The sequence below is a fragment of the Odocoileus virginianus genome, chromosome 20 (genome assembly GCF_023699985.2).
Source record: "Odocoileus virginianus isolate 20LAN1187 ecotype Illinois chromosome 20, Ovbor_1.2, whole genome shotgun sequence".
NCBI lineage: Eukaryota > Metazoa > Chordata > Mammalia > Artiodactyla > Cervidae > Odocoileus > Odocoileus virginianus.
The window spans coordinates 14,168,032-14,190,621 of NC_069693.1; the positions used below are offsets into that span (position 1 = coordinate 14,168,032).

The window sequence follows — 22,590 nt, forward strand, 5'->3', positions numbered from 1 at the left end:
ACTAACTAACTCACACTGCGCAATTAGAGTATTAGGGCTAACTGAGACTAACTCAGACTAAGGATTTGTCTCAGTGAAAAGAGCAGGACTAAGTTAGAGACTTTCTACAGGATACAATATTACAGACATGCAAAACTCCTAACCCCCAATACTTTAACTACCTACAATAATCTCCTACACTTAACTTCTTGCTGATATATTTTAGCAAACATTAATGACAAGTAGGAGGGAAAATGTTTCATGGTCAAATTACTTTGTGACATGCTAGAATATACAGGTTGAACTCCGGGGTCCGTTGTGGTGTATTTCTGTACTTTTTATTCTACTCCACTGACCTATTTGTCTATCCTTAGACAAATACTACAGTCTTTATTGGTTTATCATAGCTCTATAGCAAGTCTTGAAATCAGTTCTCTAATTTGTTCTTTTTCAATACCGATTTTGGTTGTTCTAGGTCTTTGGATTTCTCTATAAATTTTAGAATGCTTTTATCAATTTAAAATGTAAAAAAACCTCCACTTCTTCCTCCCCCTCCCCTGCTAAGCCTGGCCCTCAGGCCTTGCCCAAACCTGCAAGCCCCAAGAAGGCACCCCCTGGCGAGCGGAGGTCCCGCAGCCCCCGGAAGCCAATAGACTCCCTCCGGGATTCCCGGTCCCTCAGCTACTCGCCCGCTGAGCGCCGCCGCCCCTCACCCCAGCCCTCACCGCGGGACCAGCAGAGCAGCAGCGAGTGGGGTTCCCGGAGAAGCCAGCGTGGGGACAGCCGCTCCCCTGGTCACAAGCGCAGGAAGGAGACACCCAGCCCCCGCCCCGTGTGGCATCGCTCCTCGAGGTCTCCGTGAATCCTTTTAGGGGAATTCCATCTTGCCCCAAGTTCTGGAGCCGTGGGGCGCGCCCTCCTTTTCTCCCCAACAGAGCCGGGGGATGGGGTCTTGTCTGCCCTCCCCCAACCCTGGCAACATCCCATGGGGGAGGGCTCCCTTATTTCCCTCCCTCCTTTTTTTTCTTTGTTCTGTGAAATGTTAATCTCCGTGAGTTTTTCCTGGTTCACGTGTTTTGGGGGGTTTGGGGTGGGTTGGGAATGAGAATGGGAGTTGCGGGAGGGGAGGATATGGTTTGGGACTCCCAGGTCTTGACTCAGAAAGGACTTTGAAGGCACTGCCCCCCTTTAACCCTGAGTTCCTGGGGGGATGATGGTTTGGAACCTGCAGACCTGTGTGAGTTACACCCAGAAGGAAGGGGAGTTGACATCAGTTGGCTCCTCCTGGCCTCCCAGTGAGGTTGTGGCCCCTCCCCCCAACTTTTCTTCACGTTTCTTAAAGGCATTTTGGTTTTTTAAAATCTGTACAGCAAGAGCAACTTTTTCTGTCAAATAAAAATGAGAAATGCAGAAAAAAAAATAAATAAATAAATAAAATAAAATGTAAAAAAACATTCTGATATTTTGACTAGGAGAGCATTGAATCTATAGGTAAATTTGGGGAAATTTTATTAAAGACATTGAATTTTCCAATTCATAGCCATTGTATTACCATCAATTTAGATCTTTTCTAGGGAATTCTCTGGTGATCCAGTAGTTAGGAGTCTGCACTTTCATTGCCAGGGCCCAGGTTCAATCCCTGACTGGGGAACTGAGATCTCACAAGTTATGCAGTGGGGGAAAAAAAGAAAAAAAACCTTGACTAACTTCCCTTGGCAATGTTTTGCAGTTTCCCATATAAAGATCTTTCATATCTTTTACTAAACTTATTCCTAAGTATGATTTTATCTTGGCCTGGTTTTCTTGCTATCATGGGAGTGAACACCTTTCATACCATACATTCAAACTGCAATGAGAGTTGAAATTCTGTGATTGTTTTAACAACCTCTTTCCCACCTCCCACTACATCCTCATGCTAAATGTGTGTCAATGATTAGATTCATTAGCTGTTTTAAAGACTCTTCAAACGAGAAGTAGACAGGGTATAAATGAATGAACACAGTGATATTCCAGCAGGTCAGATAACTCTTGTTTATTTATAAAACATATCCCATTCTGTCAAATACAGATAAGAAAGGTGCAACTAGAAGACATTGAAGATTGATAATATATTTTCACTTATAATATTTTAGTTATTTAGATTCTAGAAATTCCATGTGAATTGTCTTGTGTTGTATTCCAAGAACCCCTTGCTATCCAAGTCTATTTGGTTTCCAAGTTCAAATACTAAGGAACACTGTATTAACTAAATTGATTTGATTTCCAAGTTTCAAAAAGTGAGTAGCAAGTTTAAATAAAGATTTTTTAGAAAAGTTTTGTTCCAAAATTCAGATTGTGACAAGTATTTATTTCCTTTCAATAGATTACTAGATTTAGCTTGCTAATTTTTAACATTGCATATTTTCATAACTGATTCTGGGCATATTATCTTTTTATGTACTTCCAGCAAGTTTTATCATTAGGGTTGTGACAGATTCATAAAATCAGATAACTTGCTACCTCAGTCTGTGTCCTGGAAGAGTTCCTAACACATTTCACAGTTTCATCTGTAAATATATATATATATGTCTTTGGTGTAGCTGACATTTATTTATTTTTTACTTCACCTCATGGTTTTCAGGATCTTAGTTCCCTCATCAGGGATCAAGCCTGGACTCCCAGCAGTGGCAGCATGGAGTCCTAACCACTGGATTGCCATGGAATTCCCTGGCATTTATTTTTTTGGTTTAAAAAATGTTCCTTTTGGAGAGAATCTATTAAAGATTTTATACTTCTCTAGTCAATTCTGATATCAAGTCAATCCAATTTCTTTCTAAAAATCATACACTTTGTCCAGATTTTTGGATATATTTTAAAAAACATCTATAGTACTTTTAAGTTTGAGATAAAATTCATATACTGTATATATTTACCCTTTTAAAGTATAGAGTGGTTTTTAGTATATACACTGCCAATCCCAGAATATTTTAATCACCCAAAAAGATACTGTCCTTTTACATTTATTTTTTTTTCCTTTTACATTTAAATAGGTAGTAAGTATGAAAACATTAGTCACTCAGTTGTGTCCAATTCTTTTGCGAACCCATGGACTGTAGCCTACCATGCTCCTCTGTCCATGGGATTCTTCAGGCAAGAATACTGGAGTTGCCATTCCCTTCTCCAGGGGATCTTCCCGACCCAGGGATCGAACCTGGGTCTCCCGCAATGTGGACAGATCCTTTACTGAGAGTCATTTCTGTTTCTCATTCATGGCACTGTTCAGCTGTCACTTATACTGCCCGACCTGAATCAGTGGTTTGTCTACTTTCAATCAGATACATTTTCTGTTTTAAATAGTTTACTTTTGTCATTTATTTGATAACTAACAATGCCTTTCTCTGCCCATATTTTAGATATACTTTTGCTTGTTTTAGCTCTTTGGGTTCTGTATTCATTTTAATGATCTTTCTAGTACTTTAATGTATGCATGCATACTGAGTTATAAAACTTCCAATACAATTTTGCCTGCCACTCACAGATTTTTCAATTGTATTCTTATATTCATTCACATTTAAATAATGTGTATTCTAAGGATTTAGTTCCTTAACCCATGTTAATCAAGAGGGTTACTAAATTAATATTCAGACATTTATATTTGTTGGCTATCATTTTGTTACTGTGTCGCTCATTCTGGTCAAATAATGTGCCATGTATATTTTCTACTTTTGGGGGAATAATTAGGAAAAATATCCTTATCTCTTCCTACTTATTTGACAGTTATGCTTTCACCAACCCATCATTATATCCATAGGGTTTCAAATAGGTATTAATCTTTGTGCAGTATAAAAATGAAGTCTGAATGTAGACTACCCACAAAAACTTTTTTTCCCTTTTAAAATTTCAAGCCAAATAATGGGGATAGGATAAACTTTCTTATGTTCATTACACTCATTTCTCTCTCTCTTTTTTTAAAAAAAATCTGTTTATTTATTTGGCTGCACCAGGTCTTCATTACAGCCTGTGAGATCTTTAGTTGCAGTGTGGGAACTCTTAGATGCAGCATGTGGGATCTAGTTCCCCAACCAGGGATCAAACCCAGACCTCCTACATTGGGAGCACGAAGTCTTAGACAATCAGGGAAGTCTCTCATTTGTCTTTTTTCATTATGAATTCTTTGACTTAGATAAAGGTAAACAACATGGTTAAAATCCTTTCCACAAATAATTGTTGTTTAAGTCACTCAGTTTTTTCCAACTCTTTGTGACCCTATGGACTGTAGCCTGCCAGGCTCCTCTGGGATTCCAGAGAATCCATGGGATTCTCCAGGCAAGAATAATGGAATGGGTTGCCATTTCCTTTTCCAGGGGATCTTCCTGACCCATGGATTGAACCTGAGTCTCCTGCATTGGCAGGCGGATTCTTTATCCTGATCCACCAGGAAAGCCCTCCACAAATAATAATGGTAATTATGAAAATGAGTATAAAAATAATGATAATGAACAACTTTTACTAGATATTTGCCACATGATAGGAAAAGTTCTGAATATTTATTAATTCATCAAATCATCACAACAAACCAACACATACAGCATGATTATATTTATTAATACATAAAAAAGAAAATGTCACTAACATATATAAGTAAAAAGTTAAAAAAATCTGGAAAGATAAATAATATTGATAATGGTGGTTAATTACCTTTCTCATATGAGACTGGGGTTAGGCTTGGTGAAAGGAATAAGACAGTTTACAAGGACAAAATGTAGATAATTTCACCAACTAAAGTAGATGTTTTAAAAGGAAAAAGCCAAAACATCCAAAGATAAACTTTGGGTCATATTAATAAAGGAAGATTTTATAACCAAAAACAATTAGATGCAACCATAACATGAATAATAAGGTCATTTAAACATGTCATTAAATATATCAATAAAAATAATAAAAATCTCTATATACTGAAATAGCAATCATATTTTTGACTATATTATAAAAGCAGGTAAAGGTACAACATGTGTACCATGACTACATTTTCTTTAAAAGCAAAGTCTGGTAGGATTTGCTCTACCAATTGAGAGTCATTATCTATATATAGATGGCATGATTACAATTAATGCTGGCTTTTTTAGGTTCTAGTTTTCTGATATTGTTTTCTAGTAAGAAAATATAAATGTGTGAAATGAAACAAAAGGATTAAAACTTACTTCAAGAACAAGATTATAATTAATTCTACAAGGAATTAAAAATACAAAGTCACACAGTTTAAACAGTGTGATACTGGTGTAAGCACAAACATATAGATCAGAGAATAGCCTTGAGATTCAAGCAAATATAAACAATAATATAATATATCACCAAGAAGCTAGAACAAAACAGTAGGAAAGGATAAAACTATTGAAGTGACATTAATACAAGATGGAGTGGGGAAGGAGAGGGGTGGAGACAAGCAAATATCAATTTAGAATCCAAATTCCTAACTTAGAGTAAAATATATTTGGATTAAATATATTTTAAGAAATATATTTTTTATATATTTTAAGAAATATATTTTTAAAATGTATTTATTTTCTATAAAATAAACAAAAAATAGTGAAAGAGGATAACTATCAAACCTTAATTTTCTCTTTGTTTAAAAGATCAGGAAGGTGAGAAGAGCTTTAACTTTTATTATTCATCAGTATGAATTCCCTGATGACGAATGAGATCTGAGCCACTACTAAATGCCTTTCCACATTCCTTACAGTTATAGGGCTTTTCACCAGTATGAATTCTGAGATGTCGTGTAAGGTTGGAGCATTTATTAAAGGCCTTTCCACATTCATTACATTCATATGGTTTTTCATCTGTATGAATTCTTTGATGTTGAAAAAGCTGTGAGTTCTGAGTAAAGGCCTTCCCACATTCAAGACATTCAAAAGGTTTCTCACCAGCATGAATTCTCTGATGTTGACGAAGTTGTGAGCTCTGAGTAAAAGCCTTCCCACATTCCTTACAATCATAGGGTTTCTCTCCTGTGTGAATTCTCTGATGATTAGTAAGTGCTGAGCCACTACTAAAGGCCTTGCCACATTCTTTGCACTCATACGGTTTCTCACCTGTATGAATTCTCTGATGTTGTACAAGCTTTGAGCTCTGAGTAAAAGCTTTGCCACATTCCTTGCATTCATAGGGTTTCTCACCTGTATGAATTCTCACATGCTGAAAAAGTTGTGAGCTCTTAGTAAAGGCTTTTCTACAAACTTTACATTCGTAGGGCTTTTCACCAGTGTGAATTCTCTGATGGTCAATAAGATTTGAGCAATAACTAAAGGCCTTCCCACATTCCTTACATTCATAGGGTTTCTTACCCGTATGAATTCTCTGATGCTGAGAAAGGTATGAGCTACAGCTGAAGGCCTTTCCACATTCTTTACATTCAAAGGGTTTTTCACCTGTATGAATTTTCAGATGTCGAGTAACATGTGAGCCACAGCTAAAGAATTTCCCACACTCTTTACATTCGTAAGATTTTTCGCCAATATGAATTCTCTGATGTTGAAGAAATTGTGAATTCTGACTAAAGACCTTTCCACATTTCTTACATTCATAGGGTTTCTCTTCATTGTTAATTTGATGTAAAGTAAAGAATGTCTGTTGAATAAATGTGGGCATGTACTCATGAGTGAGTATTTCTTGGCTGAAATGCCCATTTTGATATCCCAATTGTTTTTCAAAGTGACTTCTATATTCCAAAACATCTCGGAAACTGGAATATTCAAAGCCTTGTTTTCTAAGTCCCATCATTTCCCTCTGGCATGATTCTATTTCGTAAACTTCCTTCTTTAGTGATAATAACTTGGTTTCACACATTGATTCCAGAGCTGAAAGAAAATAAAAGGTAAATATTCTTCTCCCACCTCATTTGTGAAAAGGTAAACTTCTATAAGAGAAATGGAAAAATTAAAGTAAAAACAATTATGTGGTAGTAAATGACATAGAATTCTCAAGTATATCCGTTGCATCTGAAAAATGGACAAGAAATACACAAAAATTAATGAGATGTAATGCAGGAAGCGGCAGGCAGAATCTATGGAAATAGAAAACCACAATGATTCTCAAATATTGATGTGGACCAGAGTCATTTGGAAAAGTTGATAAATATACAATACTTCGGCATAAAAGATGACTAGTAGTATATACATCTATATGAGCTTATATGTATATGTAAGAAACAAAGTATATCATCATACTATATGTATTATACAAAGTGGCTATTTTTTTTTTTACATCCATTAAAGGTCTCCTAAGAGGAATAAAAGTATACAGGGAAAGATTCTTGGGCTCTCTGGTATAATAAAGTATAAATTTGATTTTTGTCCCTAGTTCATAACAAAGAGCTTCAAAAATCCTTTGAATTTACTGAGAGATAGCAGTGTTTTCACTGTGCTAATGAGGTGACTCATGGTGGGTCCCCAGATTTAGGATGGGGACTCTTCACTAGAAAGACCCAACATATGATGAGAGGGCTGGGATTTTCAGCTACTTGACCCCTGGGAAAGAGAGGGAGGCCAGAGATTGAGTGGCTGATGCCCTAATCAATTATGCCAATTAATTATGCTTAAATATAATTATGTAATTAAGCTCCAATAAAAACTCAATACCAAAGTTCAGTGGAGTTTTCTGGTTGGTGCTTCACAGGGAGAGGGTGTGGAACCTCTGCATCCAAAGCCTACCAGCTCATCTGATATCTTTTATAGTAAAATTCAATTATAAGTATAGCACTTCCCTGAGTCTTCTGAATTGTTTTACCAAATTATTGAGCCTGCAGGTGGGCATGGAAATACCTGAATTTATAGTCAGTTGGTCAGAAGTTTGGGTGGGACTCGCAGCTGGGGTCAGGAGTGAGAGCAGTCTTGTGGAAGGCTGGCTGTTAACCTGTGGGGTTTAGGCTGACTCTGGGTTGTTGGGAGTCAGAAGTAAACTGCAGTTCACCCAGCTGGGGATAAAGAAGAATAGGGTCCATAATAAAGGACTATTGGATGTGAGGACATATTGAAAGTGATCAGACAGTTAGCCACATGGGGGCTAGCCTGAGATAAGTCTAAAGTGAATGTATGCTCAGTCACTCAGATGTGTCCAACTCTTTTTGATCCCATGGGCTGTAGCCCACCAGGCTCCTCTGTCCATGGGACTTCCCAGGCAAGAATGCTGGAGTGGGTTGCCATTCCCTCATCCAGGGGATCTTCATGACCCAAAGATCTAACCTGTGTCTCCTGAATACACCGGCATTGGCAAGTGGATTCTTTACCACTATGGACTGGGGAAGCCCAAAGTCTAAGGTACTGAACTAATTTGATGTGAGTAGCAGATAGGGAAGACTCAGAATATGTTATGCGCTGGAGATTCAGTGAAAATACTGTTTGCCTTAGAATTTTGTGATGCTGATCCTGGGACAAGAGAGAAATTTGCTCATGTACTAATACCACCTCAGTGATTGGGAGGGGAGGGCACTGAAGTTTAAGGCATACAGAGAGAAAAAAGACACAATGCAACAGCACAACAAACAATAAACAAAATGAAAAGACAACCGACAGAATAGGAGAAAATATTTGCAAATGATGCAACTGAAAATGGCTTAATTTCTAAAATATACAAATAGTTCATACAGCTCAATATCAAACAAACAAAAAAACCAATCAAACAATGGGCAAATCTAAATAGATATTTCTCCAAAGAAGACATTCAGATGGCCAATAGATATATGAAAAGGTGCTCAACCTAATCACCAGGGAAATGCAAATCAAAACCACAATAAGATACCACCTCACACCTGTCAGAATGGCAATCATCCAAAAATTTACAAATAATAAATGCTAGAGAGGGTGTGGAAAAAAAAAATCCTTATACACTATTGGTGGGAATATAAATTGGTGCTGTCACTATGGAGAATAGTATGGTAGTTCCTTAAAGAACTAAAAATAGAGTTATTAATACCATATGATCTAACAATCTCACTCCTAAGCATATATTAAGAAAAGATGAAAACTATAATTCAAAAAGATACATACAACCCAATGTTCACAGCAGTACTATTTACAACAGCCAAGACATGGAAGCAACCTAAACAGCCACAGACAGATGAATGGATAAAGGTGATATACACACATACACACCCACACACACTGGAATATTACTGAACCATAAAAAGAAACGATGCCATCTGCAACAACATGGATAGACCAGAGATTATCATACTAAGAAAATCACACAAAGAAAGACAAATACTGTATGATATCACTTGTATGTGGAATCTAAAAATAAATTATACAAATGAACTTATTTACAAAACAGAAAGACTCATAGATCTAGAAAAGAAACTTATGGTTACCAAAGGGGAAAAGTCAAAGGGGAAAAAGTCAGAGAGATAAATTAGGATTTTGGGAATAGCAGATACACACTATTATATATAAAATAAATAAGTTCCCACCATATAGCACAGGGAACTGTATTTAATATCTTACAATAAACCATAATGAAAATGAATCTGAAAAAAATGTGTATATATACATACATATATGTATAACTGAATCACTTTGCTGTATACCAGAAACACAACATTGTAAATCACCTATACTTCAATTTAAGAAAAATTCTCAAGAGTTTCACATGAGGATTATAAATAACAATAAGACACAGTGCAAGATACTACCATGGAAGGATGACAGGAATCAGAAGCAGACTAATGAGAGCTGAGTCCCAAAACTGACAGTCACTCACAACAGGTTCCAAGGCAATTATTTAACCTTTCTAGTCCCCATTTCTTCATCTGTAAAAAGGAGCTAATCCTTAATTTGTGATTACTACGAGGATGAGGAAAAGTATAGTAAATGTTGTTGAATAAAGCGTTCAGTATATGACAGCTGATGGATATTTTAGGCAAATTGAACAGTTTGAAGACATCAAAATAGACTTGATTAGAATATCTCAAGCCAGAAACAGGGAATTCATTTCAGTATATTCTTTTCCTCCTACCTTCATAGGATCTTTCAGCAACTTTCATCCAGTTAACCTCCTCAGTAATTTTTTATCACCACTGCCAATGCCCTCTTTCAAACCAGAAAGAGTTTAACTCAGAGTAGTCTCTAACTCAGACCACTCAAGTAGACTCCTAACTCAGATCCCCACCAAGTTCTCATACTCTCTAACCTATTCAAGCACCAATGACATTTGGCCCAGCCTTCCACTGCTCAAAATCCAGCAGAGACTGAATAATGTAGTTCCTACTTGTCTCTCCAATCTCAACTCATGCTCTGCTTTTGCTTGCTCCTGGGGGTGACAACACTGACTTCTTTCCATTCTTCAAACACACCAACCCTTCCCCTCTCAGAAGGGCCTGCACAGAGGTTCTCCCCTTTGCCTGGAGTTTTCTTCTCTATGAATATATCTAAGACCAGACTTCCCTGGTGGTCTAGTGGTTAAGAATCTGCCTGCCAATGCAAGGAACAAGGGTTCTATCCCTGGTCTGGGAAGATCCCAAAAGCCAAGGAGTAACTAAGCCTGTGTGCCACAACTACTGAAGCTGGTGCACCCTAAAACTCATGCTCTGTAACAAGAGAAACCATCACAAAGAGAATCCTGCTCACCACAGTTAGCAAGTAGCCCCCACTCACCACAACTAAAGAAAGCAGCAATGAAGACCCAGCACAGCCATAAATAAATAAGTAAAATTAAACAGTAAGTCCTAGCAGTGAGCCTGTAATTCTGAAATAGTGATGACCACAAATAATATTTCAGTATGTCTACAATAACAGTAAAATGATATGAAAATATCTGTGATTTCCATTCATGTCAAAGTCACAGAAACTATTAACACTATCATGGTTTGCTGCATACATAATAATAGGAAGACATGCTAAATTTCAATTACAGATTACTAGATGTAAAGATGCATTTTTTTTTCTTTTCATCCAAGTTCATGAGTTCTCTCAATTCTATCCAAAGGAATCCAAAATTATCAACCACTGAGTTAGAGGGATCCTTTAAAAACATGAAGTCACTCCCCTGTTCAAATCACCTCACTCAGAATGGAATGGCTTTACTTCTCAGAGGAGCCTGGCAGGCAGTTGAGAGTGTTGCAAAGAGTCAGACGTGACTGAACGACTGAGCACAAAATAGAATTCAAATCCCATACCTAGGCCTATAAGACCTCGAGTTATCCGCAGATACACCCTCCCTCCCTATAAGACCTCAAGTTATCCGCAGATACACCCTCCCTCCCTATAAGACCTCAAGTTATCTGCAGATGCACCCTCCCTCCCACTAGCACCGAGCACATAAACATTCATGCATCCTGCTACGTTGCTGATCTCCTTTCACATAATTCCCTCTCGGCTCATTCTGTTCCAATCACAAAGACAGGAACCAAAAAGCTCCTAACTCAGGAACTTCGTTCTTCCTGACTTTTGCTGAATCTCTTCTACCAGACATCTATATTATTTGTTCCCTCACTTCCTTCCTCATCAGAAGGACCTTTCAGGACTTTCCTGGTGGTTCTGTGGCTAAGACTCTATGCTCCCAATGCAGGGGGCCCAATCAGGGAACTAGATCCCACATGCTGCAACTAAGAGTTTCCACACCACAACCAGAAGATCCCATGTACTGCAACTAAGACCCAGCACAGCCAAATAAACACATGAAAGTAAGAAAGAGATTTATTAAAGAAAAATAACAATAATTCTAAAAAGGCCTTCTCTACCTTCCTTCATAGCATTTATCATCTGACATATATATATATATATATATATATATATATATATATATATATATATATGATATATACTTTTTCTCTTGCATCCCCTAGAATATAAGCTCCAGGACAGCAGAATTTTAAATGCTTTGTTCAATATTATAATCATAGCATCTGAACCAAAGCTTAGTATATAGTACTGTTCTGTAAGTATTCTTTCGGTTCACCTACTTTATACCAAATCTCTTCTTCTCTGCCCCGTTCATTCCCAATTTAGGCAAAAACCTTTTCGTTTTTCCCAGCATTGTCTCTTTAGACAGTGACTGTAATCACTTGCAAGGCTCCAACTGCTATTTCAGTATAGATTAAATCCATTTCTGAATATTCAGCTCCTGACTTTCTGCTAAGCTCCCGACCATCTGATTCTTTTACCAGGCACTACTTTGTGAAAGTTATTTATGGATATATTTTATCACTACTTTTTAAAAATTTTAATGTTCTTTTTTTGTGAAGTAGAGTTGATTTACAATGTTGTGCCGATCTCTGCTATACAGCCAAGTGACTCAACTATATACATATATTGTTTCCTTTCCATTAGATTTCCCGTAGATTTTCTTTCCCACTATGGTTTATCACAGGATAAGAACTATATTCCCTGTGCTATACAGAAGGACCTTGTTGTTTATCTATCCTATATGTAATATTACCGGTTTACAGCTGGTAATCCCAAATTCCCAGTCCTTCCCTCCCCCACCTTCCTACCTCTTAGCAACCACGAGTCTGTTTTCTATATCTTGTGAGTCCGTTTCTGTTTTGTAGAGAGGTTCATTTGCTTAGCACTACTTTTTGACTCCAAGTTTTTAACAGTTGACACAATTAGAAAAATGCATCACATGGCAGACTCCTTTGCACAAATTAGGAAATAAAAAATAACAGATAAAGGAAAAATGCACAACAAACAAAAAAATCAGTCATTGGCGGGCAGCTATAATGAAGACTAGGACTTGGAGCTGGGGCAGGTACATGCAGACGTGCTCAAACGTGCACACACACACATAGGCATACTATTTTGGGAGTGGTAACAGAAAACATTTAGTTGAGTCTAAGAGGAAGAAAACCTAGCAAGGAACTGAATCTAAAATATAGGTAGAAGAACTTCCCTGACGGTCCAGCAGTTAAGAATCCACCTGCCAAAATAGGGGACATGGGTTCAATCACAGGTCCGGGAAGATCCTACATGTTGAGGGACAACTAAGCCCGTGCCATGCTCCATAACCATCAAGCCTCTGCTCCAGAGCCCGGGAATTGCAACTACTGAGCCCATGAGCTGCAACTACTGAGGCTCATGCACCTAGAATCCATGCTCCCAACAAGAGAACCCACGCAATGGGAATCCTGTGCACTACAAAGAAGAGAAAGCCTGCGCACAGCAATGAAGACCCAGCATAGCCAAAATAATAAATAAATTAATTAAAAATTTAAAATACAAGTAGGGACTTCCCTGGAGGTCCAGTGGTTAAGAAAACACGCTTCCATGGCAGGGGGCATGGGATCGAACCCTGGTCAGGGATTAAGATTCCTCATGCCATGTGGCACAGCCCAAAAATAGGAAACAAAAAAAGTACGGGTAAAAGAGTTTACTTTGCAGGGGATATGAAGGGCACTTTCTACTTGAAATTAAGAAGGGTATTGGAGAAAGAAGCGCAGTAAGTGAGGAAAGGAATGGAACAGGTCATTCGTAAACTCATGCTCAAAGGAATTAGTTTTTCCCACAGGCCTATTGTTTTGATGGGAGCTTCCAAGATCACATCTCAAGGGTGCTGTTTCTTCATGAATCAACTGAGTTATTACCTACAGTGCCCTGCCTTGGTCCAGTCATTTCTCACTCACCTGAGCACAGGCCTCTTGTCAGCTCTCTGCCAATCATCCATGGCTCTTTCCCTTGTTCCAATAAGGAGATAACTTGAGGTTTGGGAATGTAAAGTCCTGCTCACAAGAAAAGATATGGAACACGGTTAGGCTGTGGGTAAATCAGACCCGAATGTAATACCCAGTCCCTTGATGATCAAGAAAGAGATGCTACTATGGGAACAGTCAAACAAAGAAGAGGCTCAGCCATAGCCAACTGGGAGCTGCCCATTTCCTACTCTTCCTTTCCATTTCAGTTCAGACCATTTATTTGAGAACAGGGAGCAGAAATTCAGCTGGTAACTTGAAAAGTAGCTGAGAAAGTCACTGCAGAAGAAACAGACATTCCAGGGGAGAACTCAAAATTACCAGTATAGATCTCCTTACCCATTGACACCAGATTGCTATAGTTTTCCAACATCACATCTCTGTACAAGTCCCTCTGATCAGGGTTCAGGAATTCCCACTCCTCTTGAGAGAAGTCTATAGACACATCAGTGAACATCACTGAACCCTGAAACAATAAACACATGTATTATTTGTGCAACAGAAAGAAATATTTCACAGACTACTGTGCTTATATCTGGGGGTAAAGCAAAGAGCAATTACATTGGTATCACTGAGAACCAGTATCTTTGAACCCTAGAAGTAGATGCAAGAGTTACCAGTTTATTTCGTACTAAAAAAAATAAATAAATTCCTGACTCAGTCTATAGAAAAGGCCCAGAAACAATAATTAACCCAGTAGCAATGAACATCCCTAGTGTCTAGATTGTCATCTCTAAGCACTGTATTCAAATAAAAGGAACAAAAGTTGGCAAAGAGACAATTTCAGAATTGAGTCAAATGCAGCGGATGAGTTTGAACATTCTCAGAAAGCAAGAGAGCTATCAAAAACTACTGGCATCATGTTAAAAGGGTTCAAGAGCCAACTTGAAAAACCTCCCACTGGCCAAAGACAGTAATTTGAGGATCAAATGTAATGGACTGATTAGATCAAAACTGTTTAAATACATGAGCTCCTAACAATATTGAATAAGAAATTACTAGTCATCTTTGTAGGATTCTAAGACACCAACTCATTATTTTAAAAATTGGTAAAGGACTTCCCTGGTGGTCTAGTGGTTAAAAATCCACCTGCCAATGCAAGGGACTTGGGTTTGACCCCTGGTCCAAGAATATTCCACGTGCCTTGGAGCAACTCAGCCCATGCACCTTAACTACTCCATCCATGCTCTAGAGTCTGAACTCTACAAACAAGAGAAGCACCTGCTCTTCACAACTAGAGAAAGGCCGTGAGCAGCAACGAAGACCCAGGCACAGCCAATAAATAAATAAATAATAAAATGAAAACTGGTAAATAAGGGGAAAGAATCAAACATTCTTTCCCATACAAATGGTCCTTTAGACCGAAGAGTTGATGAGATGTTTTAGACACAGTATGCTACCTAATCTATAGAAAATGAATGACAGAATTTAAATATCATTTTGCAACCTCTAATGAATTAATGAATCTAGACAATAATCCTCAGTGGTAGCTAACATTACAAAAGGAAAGAGAACCAGAAATAATACACCTCCTAATGGAATCACACATCACCAACTAGGAAATATTCCTGACAAACAAATCCCAACTGAATCTGATCAAGACCTACATATCAATTCCCAGGAAACACTTACATGATACCCCAGAGAAGAAATCATTAAAATCCAAATAGCAGACAAATGAATTTTTTTTTCTTTTCTAACAACAACAACAAAAATTGCAAAGAAAGGAAAGAGACGGAAGGGCTACCTACAAAGTAAGAGATTGGGCTCACATACCCTTAAAATTTTGTTTGTTTGTTTTTCTTAGAAAGAACTGAATGTCAGGAAGATAAGAAAGAGCCTCAGCTAACTTACCTGGGCCATGGCTTTCAGTATTACAGGAGATGATTAGTCCTCCTTGGGGCTGTTCTCCTGAAAAAAGATAGTGTTCTGAGAAGGCAGGCCTGGGAAATCAAAGAAATATCTAGAGACAACTCTAGCCCTACAGCTTTTGGACTCTCCAGGCAAAATTACTTCCATTTCCCTTGGTCATGGGATATAACTCTAGTTAGTGAGTGGGAGTCTGGAATAAATCCCCCTCATTCCTCAACTCCAGAAATCCCAGGCTTTTGCTGCAGCAAGATGGATCCCAGCTAGTTGATTCAAAGCAATAAAGACTCATAATTCCTCTCCTTCATATAAGCAACCCAGGTTCCTACTTCAGCCAAGTGATCCAGGCAAGACCTTGCCCCATCTCAGTGCTGCTGTTGCTCTGAACCCAAGACAGAGCTGCTATGACCTGCTCTGAGTGGACCCCTCCTCTGTAGCCCTCAGGTCCCCAAGCCAGCTTTACCTAAATGGTACCTGTGGCCAGGAACACAGTTTATTCTAATTAGGACTAAGTGTGAAGTGAAAGTGTTAGTTGCCCAGTTGCTCTGACTCTTTGTGACCCCCATGGACTATAGCCCACCAGTTTCCTCTGTCCATGAGATTTTTTTCTGGCAAGAATACTGGAAGGGGGTGCCATTTCCTTCTCCAGGGGATCTTCCCAACCCAGGGATGGAACTTGGGTCTCCTGCATTGCAGGCAGATTCTTTACCATCTCAATCACTAGGGAAGCCCAATTAGGGCTAAAGACTTCCTTAAGCAATTCTCATTTTCCAAGCCTGAGAAGGTCAACTTCCCCCAACATGCAACTATGCTCATATTCACACTGAGGCACTCCTTTCTTTATGCACTAGCTTTGTTTTTTTCTAAAAAACAACCACCAGGGACTTCCCTGGTGGTCCAGGGGCTAAGACTCAGAGCTCCCAGTGCAGGGGCATTTGATCCCACATGCCGAAACTAAAGATCAAAGATTCCAAGTGCTGCAACTAAGACCCAGTGCAGCCAAATAAATATTAAACAAAAACAAAAACCTCTGCTTATGTGTTTTAGCCACACAAAAGTTAAAATTTCAACTCTTCTAGTTCTGGAGTAAGAGCTTTCTTACCCATAGATATTTACATTAAAATTTTTTTCTTTTTTCTACAATTGTAATGCTTTCATTACATTTAAGCCTTTAATCAATTATTATTTTTATCTTGGTATTATTTGGTAAAAGACAATGGCATGAGATTATCAATTATAATTTTACTTTAGTAAAAGATATGAGTTAAGAATCCTACTTCATTTTCCCCCAGAGAGGGCTTACCCAAATGTACCAAAATCACATATGAATAACATAGTATTCTATGCGACTTAATATGCACCATTATTTTATTTCTACTAAGAAATGAGGAACTATTTAAGACATAACCTTATTTCATACATGTTGAAATGCGGGGGAAAAAATGAGCCTTAGAGTCATCCTTATACCTTAGAGTCATCCATAGATGACTATGGAATATATTTTCCATACTGATTTAAATGTTACCCTTGGAATTTTCCTGGCAGTCCAGTGCCTAACTTTGAGCTCCCAATGCAAGAGGCCAGGGTGTGACCTCTGGTCAGGGAACTGGATCCCACTTGCCACAACTAAAAGATCCTGCACATTGTAATGAAGATCAGAGATCCTGAGTACAACTACTAAGACCCTACACAGCCAAATAAATAAATATTTAAAAATAAATGCTACCCTTATCAGAGATGATACATTTGGATTTGTGATTCTACTTTGATTCAGTGATCTGTTTATTATTTTGCCAGTATCACATTCTCTATTTATTATAATTTACAAATATATTTTAATGTCTAAATAAAAGACTCCTCCACTACACACCTATGAGAATGGCCAAAATCCAGGACACTGACAACCAAATTCTGGCCAGGGTGTGAAACAACAGGAACTCTCACACATTGCTGGTGGGAATGCAAAACGGAATGGCCACTTTGGAAGACAGTTTGGCAGCTTCTTACAAAATCATACTCTTACCATATGATCCAGCAAGCACCTTGATATTTATCCCAAAGAGTTAAAAAATTATGTCACTTGTGCACAGATGTTTATAGCAGCTTTATTCATAATTGCAAAAACTTGAGAAAAACAAGATGTCCCTCAGTAGGTGAATGGTTAAATAAACTGTCGTACATCTAGACAATGCCATTTTATTCAGCCAAGAAAAGAAAAGAAAAGAAAATGGCCTATGGAATCATGAAAAGACATATACTAAGTGAAAGAAGTCAATATGAAAAGCTCTATTTGCCAACTATATGACACTCTGGAAAAGGCAAAACTATGGAGACTGTAAAAAGATCAATGGTAGCCAGGGGTTAGGAGGAAGGAAGCAAAGAGGGATGAATAGGTAAAGCACAGAGGATATTTAGGGCAGTGAAACTACTGTGTGACACACCATAATGTATACTTTTCAAACCACATGACCAAGTATTAGAATACAGGATGACTATGCTTATAAACTGCTAGTAAGAATTTAACAGATACAACCATATCAGTCCAGCATTATCTAGGAAATTTGAAAATACAGACATATCTTCTGGCCTAGCAACTCTATTGGTATGCTTATGAAAGCATGCACATGTGCACCAGGGTACTTATAAAACAAAAATGAAACCCCAGCGCACCTTGTATTGGGCTTGGTCAACAGCCATTCTTCCTTCTCCTCAGGGGACCTCTCTGAGAAAGACAGAGCTGGAGAAAGGAGAAAGGAATCATGAAATGCCAGGTCTTTCTTTGGCTCAGACTGATTAGGTAAGAGGTCACTCTGGACCCACACCTACTACCCATGGGAAGGAGGGAAGGAGAGAGTTCAGAGGAGTGGAGGCTGTTCTGAGCATTCCTGGTCGCAGAAGGGGAAAAGTCTGCTGCTCAAAACCAAAATCTGTCCTGATCTCAGACATCAACCACTGGGACACACACACTGTCAGCTTGGCACAGTTAAAGGCACTTTCCAACCGCACACACGGTGCCACAAAAACTTATGTGATCACACTCACACATCCTTACACAGTCATAGACATCCAGTACACTTAGTACTGCTAACGTTCATAAAACCACCATCAGAGGCAGCCCTCAGATAACAGTCATAGCAGCACAATCACAGATTCTCTACACTCCCCACCCCAACACACACAGCACAAAGTTATATGGGTACCCACAATCACTTGTCCCCCTACGGGGTCGGAGCCGCACACTGTCACAATCACACACCACAGCGAGGATATCCACAGTCACACCTGCACACAGTTTCGCGCGCATGGTCAGTCACAATGACACACCCACTACAGGGACATATAATCACACGCGCACACAACGCCGCACGGTCACATAAGGTCACAATCACACACATGGAATCCCACACTTCCCCCTCCCCCAGTCCTATCAAATCATACAGGCCCAAGACTTCGGACCCGCCTGGACTGTCCCTTCAGACCCTCAGAGATGCACATCCGGAACCTAGTCGAGCCCCCAGGACCTAGGTTGCTCACCTTGCACTTCCCCTTCCCCGGAGGCCGAGGGTCCCGCAGGCAAGTGATGGGTCGGCCCTGTACGCGCTAGGGTCTCTGGGAAATGTAGTCCGGAGCCAGATCCGCTAGGACAAGATGGCTGCTCGCTCTCGGATTTCCTGCACTGCCTGGGGCCAAGTTACACCTCTTCTCCCCTCTCGGGATTGCTGCCAAGGATCTTGAGATACAGATACAGTCCCCACGTCCCAGAGACAAGCTTCCTCCAAAGGCCAGGCCAATCCCATGGAGCCACTGTCCCCTGAGAAATAGAAAAATGTCGCTAGATTCGCGCCGAAAGTAGATTAGAGCAGCAAGAACTTCTGGGAAATGTAGTCTAGAACCAGAATGGGTGAGGCGCCCGCCTAAGTAGAAGATTGTCTTGGTTGTCTTTTTGCACAGAGCTTGCAGTGGAGGACAGAGTGGCGCCCAAGACCCTTCTAGTTGTAGCTTACTCTGAGAATATTCCAGATTGACTAAAGCACCATTTTTGCCTTCCTCCGTGGATTAACGTGGTGTGTGATCTGTGCTAGTCCGGGAGCGGAAACCTAGGAGTCTCAGATACGAACCCTCAGCAGGAAAGTGAAGCAGAGCGACCCCGGAATGGGGCGGATGGGGACGGATTATCAGGCGCGTCCAGCAGTTTGTTGTGCATGGTAATGTTGACTTTGATAATGGCCCCAGTGAGTAAAGCCACAGGTGAAATTGGAGTTACCTCACTTTCTTCATCTGGCCAACAGTGACCGTTTAGGGTGCATGTTCTGGTACTATCAGTTTTGACTTTTGGAGAAGCAAAAAGCAAACCAATGTGCCTGACACATAGTTTCAGACTTGTCTCTTATAAATCATAGCTCTGTTTCTTGTATAGCCGTGGATCCCACACCCTTCCATGCCTTAGGGATCTTGTTTTCATGGGTACAGCTTGTCTTCCAAGAAAGCACAGAAGGCTGCAAAAAAAAAAAAAAAAAAAGGTTATTTGGAGGTCTTAGGAACTGCAATTTGAGAGACAGATTTGGGTAAAACCAAGAGTGTTCCAGAAGAGAAAGAGTCGAAGACTTCCAAAGGTAAACCCCACAAAGTAAATAACATTGTCTGGAAGGAATTATGATTGACTTTGACTTTAGAAAAGGAAATATTTGTTCTGAAGGACTAGGCTGTCACTGAGTTATTTTAGGGGAAGGTTTGATAAGTAGACAGGCTCTCGAGTTATTTTAGGGTCAGGGTTTTCTAAGTATCTTGAGTTTCTGGAAGTTAAGATTCTATCATAAGTCATACTTTCTGACTTATAAGTGTATAAGTCATACTTTCTCCGTGGTCTCCCCATTCCATTTTCCAGATCTCTGTTAGTAAAATTGATTGAATAATAATTTTCCTTTCACAACTTTCAGTCTCCCTTTGCAGCATTTAGTTATACTTTTTTTTTTTTTAAGAGTTATACTTTATTCCTTTCCAGTCTTCCATCGTTTGATCCCTGACTCTCCCAGCAGATGGGGGTGGGCCTGGGCAGGGGTTGGGAGGGGAGGATTCATTAGTATGATCAGCATAACAGCTTAGGTATGAATCCTACCCCTTTCATCTCTTAGAATCAATTAAAAGCCACAAATGGAGACCAAAACAGAGAACTCAAGTTTTGGTGAAGTTCAGAGAAAGGAAAAGCCCATGAACACCAAAATACACATAAGCAGTTCCCAATACTGTTGAGATTAGTTAAAAGCATGTCAGAGAATGAGGACTGGTAAGCAGAAGTGAGAGTGAGGCTTAGGAGCTAATAACCTCTATTAAAGAAGACTCCAGACATAGGGGAAAAAATCATTTCAGAAAGACTAGATGCTTATCTCAGAGAAGGCAATGGCAACCCACTCCTGTACTCTTGCCTGGAAAAATCCCTTGGACGGAGGAGCCTGGTAGGCTGCAGCTCATGGGGTCCCTAAGAGTTGGACACGACTGAGTGACTTCACTTTCACTTTTCACTTTCATGCATTGGAGAAGGAAATGGCAACCCACTCCAGTGTTCTTTCCTGGAGAATCCCAGGGATGGCGGAGCCTGGTGGGCTGCTGTCTATGGGGTCACACCGAGTCGGACACGACTGAAGTGACTTAGCAGCAGCAGGAGCAGCAGGTGCTTATCTTGAAGGATAAACTTAGAGGGAACTGCCATGAAGAGAGTAGAGGTCAAGGAGAATAACATATGGAACTCATGCGCCAAGATCAGGAGTCATGTTTAAAGAAAAATTTATCCATAAAATTAAATATGTCTCAGTTATTGATCTGTAAGCTAGAAGAAGACTCCAGCATCAGAGAAAACCTTCAGTTGCTTAAAGGAGAGAAATAGGCTAGTGTCAAGTTTCTACTCAATAAAATTTAGCACCAGAAGTCAGTGGAACAAAGCCAAGAGGATAATCAAGAGAATGAGTGTCAGATATTTTTGTTAACAATCAAGTTGAAATTCAGGTATAGGTATAATTTAGGATCACCCTAAAATGAGGATGTGAACTAGGGTGACTTGAGAAGCAAGGACAGTACTCTAAAGGATAGGCTGGTTTATTCTAACAGAATAAACAGGATGGTGATTAAAATGTAAAAATAGCTGAAAATAGAGCAAATGAAAAAAAGACACTAAAGTTTTAGCTGAGCCTGGCATGAGTGGAAGAAGATAGAGGAAGGTGAGTAGAATGAGTAGGACTTGATGAAGCAGAATTTGCAGGAGACATTCTTAGGACAAGAAAGCAGGGTACGGATGTGCCAGTTACAGAGATGAGGGAAGCAAAGAACTGGGTAACAGAGAAACATGTGCAATAAAATGGCTTGTTAGGAAGATTGTGAGCGTCCCTTGTGGCTCAGATGGTAAATAACCTGCCTGCCAATGCAGGAGACACAGGGACACAGGGTTCGATCCCCATGTTGGGAAGATCCCCTGGAGTAGGAAATGGCAACCCATTTCAGTACTCTTGCCTAGAAGATCCCATGGACAGAGGAGCCTGGTAGGCTACAGTCCATGGGGTCGCAAAGAGTTGAACATGACTGAGCGACTGAAACTTTGAGGAAGATTGTAGGCTTCAGATTATGACAAGCCTGAGATTCAAATCCCGGTTCTGAAAATTACTGTTTGTGACCTTGAGTAAATGACTTGTGCTGTATGCACAACATCATCAAAAATCTTGATAAGCGTATCTTCTTCTCAGGAATGTCATATGGATCAGGAAAAATGTGTAGATTCACTTATACAAAATAAATGCCCAAAAGCTATTGAACACATCTTGACTATCCTTTTAAGACCAGTATTACCCTGATGCCAAAATCAGATAAAGATATTAGGAGAGAAAAGAACCCGAGGCAAATATTGTTTATGAAGATAGACACAAAAATTACTAGCAAATGGAATCCAAAAACATATAAGAAGGATTATACAATACAAATAGCCAAATTTATTCTAGGAATACAAGCGTGGTCCACCATATGTAAACCAATCAAAATAATTCATTATATTAGCAGAATAAAAACAAAAGCCACATGATCATCTCAATAAATCCAAAAAA

The 22,590-nt window shown here is 39.3% G+C and overlaps 1 protein-coding gene across 2 annotated transcripts in view; it reads right to left on the bottom strand.

Annotated features, from left to right (window-relative positions):
* Nucleotides 1-19,322, bottom strand: part of ZNF383 (zinc finger protein 383) — a 38,164-nt gene extending 18,842 nt beyond the window's left edge. Inside the window, exons 1-6 of one of the 2 annotated variants that reach the window (XM_070451824.1) lie at nt 18,944-19,012; nt 18,176-18,242; nt 15,491-15,547; nt 13,976-14,102; nt 13,571-13,666; nt 4,475-6,815 (exon numbers count right to left, since the gene is read on the bottom strand). In XM_070451824.1, the coding sequence (XP_070307925.1) occupies nt 5,623-6,815; nt 13,571-13,666; nt 13,976-14,102; nt 15,491-15,499 (1,425 nt within the window). In that variant the 5' untranslated portion in view covers nt 15,500-15,547; nt 18,176-18,242; nt 18,944-19,012 and the 3' untranslated portion in view covers nt 4,475-5,622. Of the gene's footprint in view, nt 6,816-13,570; nt 13,667-13,975; nt 14,103-15,490; nt 15,548-18,175; nt 18,243-18,943; nt 19,013-19,039 lie in introns of those variants that run through there. The other variant, XM_020870312.2, reaches the window with a different exon arrangement.
* Between the last annotated feature and the right edge of the window lie 3,268 nt (nt 19,323-22,590).